Source organism: Triplophysa dalaica, chromosome 16 (assembly GCF_015846415.1).
Source record: "Triplophysa dalaica isolate WHDGS20190420 chromosome 16, ASM1584641v1, whole genome shotgun sequence".
Classification (NCBI taxonomy): domain Eukaryota; kingdom Metazoa; phylum Chordata; class Actinopteri; order Cypriniformes; family Nemacheilidae; genus Triplophysa; species Triplophysa dalaica.
In genome coordinates this window covers 10,444,291-10,447,173 of record NC_079557.1, presented here as the reverse complement: position 1 = coordinate 10,447,173, position 2,883 = coordinate 10,444,291, and the positions used below count along the sequence as shown (strand labels likewise).

At 42.0% G+C, this 2,883-nt stretch overlaps 1 protein-coding gene across 1 annotated transcript; it reads left to right on the top strand.

The window, feature by feature from the left end:
- Nucleotides 1-271: 271 nt before the first annotated feature.
- Nucleotides 272-2,411, top strand: foxi3b (forkhead box I3b). The gene is made up of 2 exons (XM_056770328.1): nucleotides 272-1,235; nucleotides 1,349-2,411. The coding sequence occupies exons 1-2, from the start codon at nucleotides 641-643 to the stop codon at nucleotides 1,909-1,911; spliced, it is 1,158 nt and encodes a 385-aa protein (XP_056626306.1). The 5' UTR covers nucleotides 272-640; the 3' UTR covers nucleotides 1,912-2,411.
- The last annotated feature ends 472 nt before the right edge of the window (nucleotides 2,412-2,883 follow it).

Sequence of the window (2,883 nt, the reverse complement as noted above, 5' to 3'; positions counted from 1 at the left end):
TTTTAATTTGTTTTTGAGCGGAGGACAAGCCAAAAAGTGTTAAAATTAGGAAGACATAAAGAGACTAAATTTAAACATGCTTGAAATATGTCATTTAAATGATGCATTTTAAATCACCTTTAAATCATCTTAGGAGATAAAGAGATGCCATCAAAAATGACCTTTACGTGTTTTTTTGTACTCTTAAATAGAAATAATGACAACATTACAGAAAATACATTTGTTTAAAAGTTCTTGTTTAAAACTTTAAAAGAAGAAATAATTTGGTTGTTACATAAAATTCCAATGTGTCAGGTTGAATGCCTGCAGGTGATGGTGGTGCTACTGGTTTGTGTTGAGCAGAATGAGTGTGTGGTTGGTGGGGGTGGTGGGAAGAGCCCGAAAACCTGGAGGATTTCAACAAGGTGGGACTAAGGCGGTGCTACTTATGCATAAATAAAACAGGTGCAACAGGTGACAATGTTGTTACAGCAGAAGACAGCAGACGAGAGAGGACACAAGCACACCGTCAGGAAACAACTTTGAATCCTTAAAAAACAATCATACCACAGGACAACAAAATAAGTGAAGCATCGTCGAGACCTCAGCAAGATCTCAACAAACTTTGAAACACAAGTGAACTGCCGCGGATCACAAAGCAATGACGTCCTTTGAATCTCAAGGTCAGTCTCCGACAAGATGTGGGCCTCAGTTTCCCAGCTTGGGACAGGAACCTCCCGAACTGAGTCTCTACAATGACGGCTACTATCCCCCTCCATCACTGCCAAGTCCTCAGCGAACAAATCCTTCCTCGTATGAACTTGGAGATTATGCTGCCTCATCTCCTAACCCCTACCTGTGGTTCAACGGCTCAGGAATGAACAGCGCTCCTTATCTGGGTGGAACCCCGGGCCCTATGGGACCCTCCTTCGTTCCTCAGCACTATGGCATGCAAAGGCCCTATCTGGGTCCAGGGGGATCAGGTGGTCCTGGTGGCGAACTGAGCTGGTTCTCCATGCCCTCTCAGGAGGATCTTATGAAACTGGTTAGGCCGCCTTATTCGTACTCAGCTCTCATTGCGATGGCGATACATGGTGCGCCTGATCGTCGACTGACTTTAAGTCAAATTTATCAGTACGTTGCTGATAACTTTCCGTTTTATAACAAGAGCAAGGCGGGATGGCAGAACTCCATTCGGCACAATCTTTCACTGAACGACTGCTTTAAGAAAGTTCCACGAGATGAGGACGATCCTGGTAAGTTCTTGCATTTTTTACATATTTTTGATTCAACAGTTAATATAACTATTGCAACAACCATCGTAAGTTACTGTAAACAAAATGAATAAGGCATCTTTTTTATCTCAAAGGCAAGGGTAACTACTGGACCCTAGATCCGAACTGTGAAAAAATGTTCGACAACGGCAACTTCAGACGCAAGAGAAAGAGAAAGTCTGACATTCTTCTGGAAAAGAGCGACTCTGGGGGCAATGTGAGCTCAGAGTCAGGAGACAGTAATGGCAGGGGCAGCCCAAAAAACCAAGCTGTTGACATCACCACCTCCCCTGAGAAGGGCCCTTTACAAGTTTCTGCTGGACCGTCCCCATGCTTGAGCAACTTCCTGACTGAGATGTCCGGTGTAGTAACCGGACCACTGGATATTGAAGGAGATACCATGAATCGTCCGTTTTCTCTCAGTCTTCCAGTGGACGGAGTGCAGAGAGGTTCCCAATCGACAGGCTTTGGCACCTACTCCCCCAGCTCTGCAGTGTCCGAATGGGCATCACCTCTGCCCCCACCCCCTTCCATCTCCCCAACACCGTCCCATTCCACTTTGGGTTACAGCAGCGCCCTCAGTCAATTTAATGGTCATTTCTACCCCGGTTTGAGCTCCACGGGTATTCTTTACCCTCGGGAGGGCACTGAGGTGTAGAAGCATGTGACAGTTTAGATGAGCTGAGCGATCGATTCAGATCTACAGACTCTGGGGGCAAACCTGAAGTGAATGAATTCCCACAAGAATGGCCTAGTCAGCATGAGATATGACAGGCTGACACTAGCAAAGGCTCCCGGTACCAGCAGCTCTGATCTGAGGCCAGCTGCTGACATCAAGCCGTTCTGCACAGCTATCTTACTCAAACTCATATTACTGAACCTGAATTTAAGCACCTGTTACAAACTGATAAATCACATCTAATGCGGGCGAAGAAACTCTAGAAAAATGCATACAAATGCAAATACAATTCTTTGTATTCTGACAGTCTTTTGTATATAAGTGTAAAGTTGCGTGTGTTTGAATGTTGGAGTGTATTCTATGAGGGGATATATGGCCTTTTTTGAATAAATGATTTAAAACAGTGTTGTATTATTGAACTGTATTTATAATGAGGGAATGCTTTCAGATTTTTTTTAATAAAAGATTTTAAACACCAATTGAATTCTATTGTTTTATTGAATTCTGTTGTTATCAAAATTCTTGTTTGCCTTCATTTTCTATATTAATATTAACAAATTAATTAATTTTTAGTTTTATTTTTTGACTTGTTATACATTGATGTAGCTTACCGAAACAAGCTGATGTTTATGTGAAAATATATACTGTATTTTTCCATGGCTTGTTGATCACATAAAGAAAATTTTATACGTTTTAATTGAATAATACTGACAAAACAGAAACACAGTTACAGCCATTGGGAAATTTGTTTTAATGCAAACCCTGACTCAGATCGAGAATAGCCATGAAAACTGATGACCTTGTAAGAAATGGAACTTGTTTCACCGGGTCACTCCAACTGCTGTCGCTTCTCCCTTTTCTTTTGTTGTATATGATGGAGGCAAATGCTGAGCCTACAGTTTTTGGCAGTGTTTCAAGCGTATCTACAATTTGTCAGCATTTGTATTAATG

What these genes read in the sequence shown, in the direction of transcription:
- foxi3b (XM_056770328.1), top strand. Translation starts at nt 641, where the DNA reads ATGACGTCCTTTGAATCTCAAGGTCAGTCTCCGACAAGATGTGGGCCT. An exon ending in ACGAGATGAGGACGATCCTG is followed by an intron (nt 1,236 to 1,348) that starts GTAAGTTCTTGC and finishes TTTATCTCAAAG; the next exon opens with GCAAGGGTAACTACTGGACC.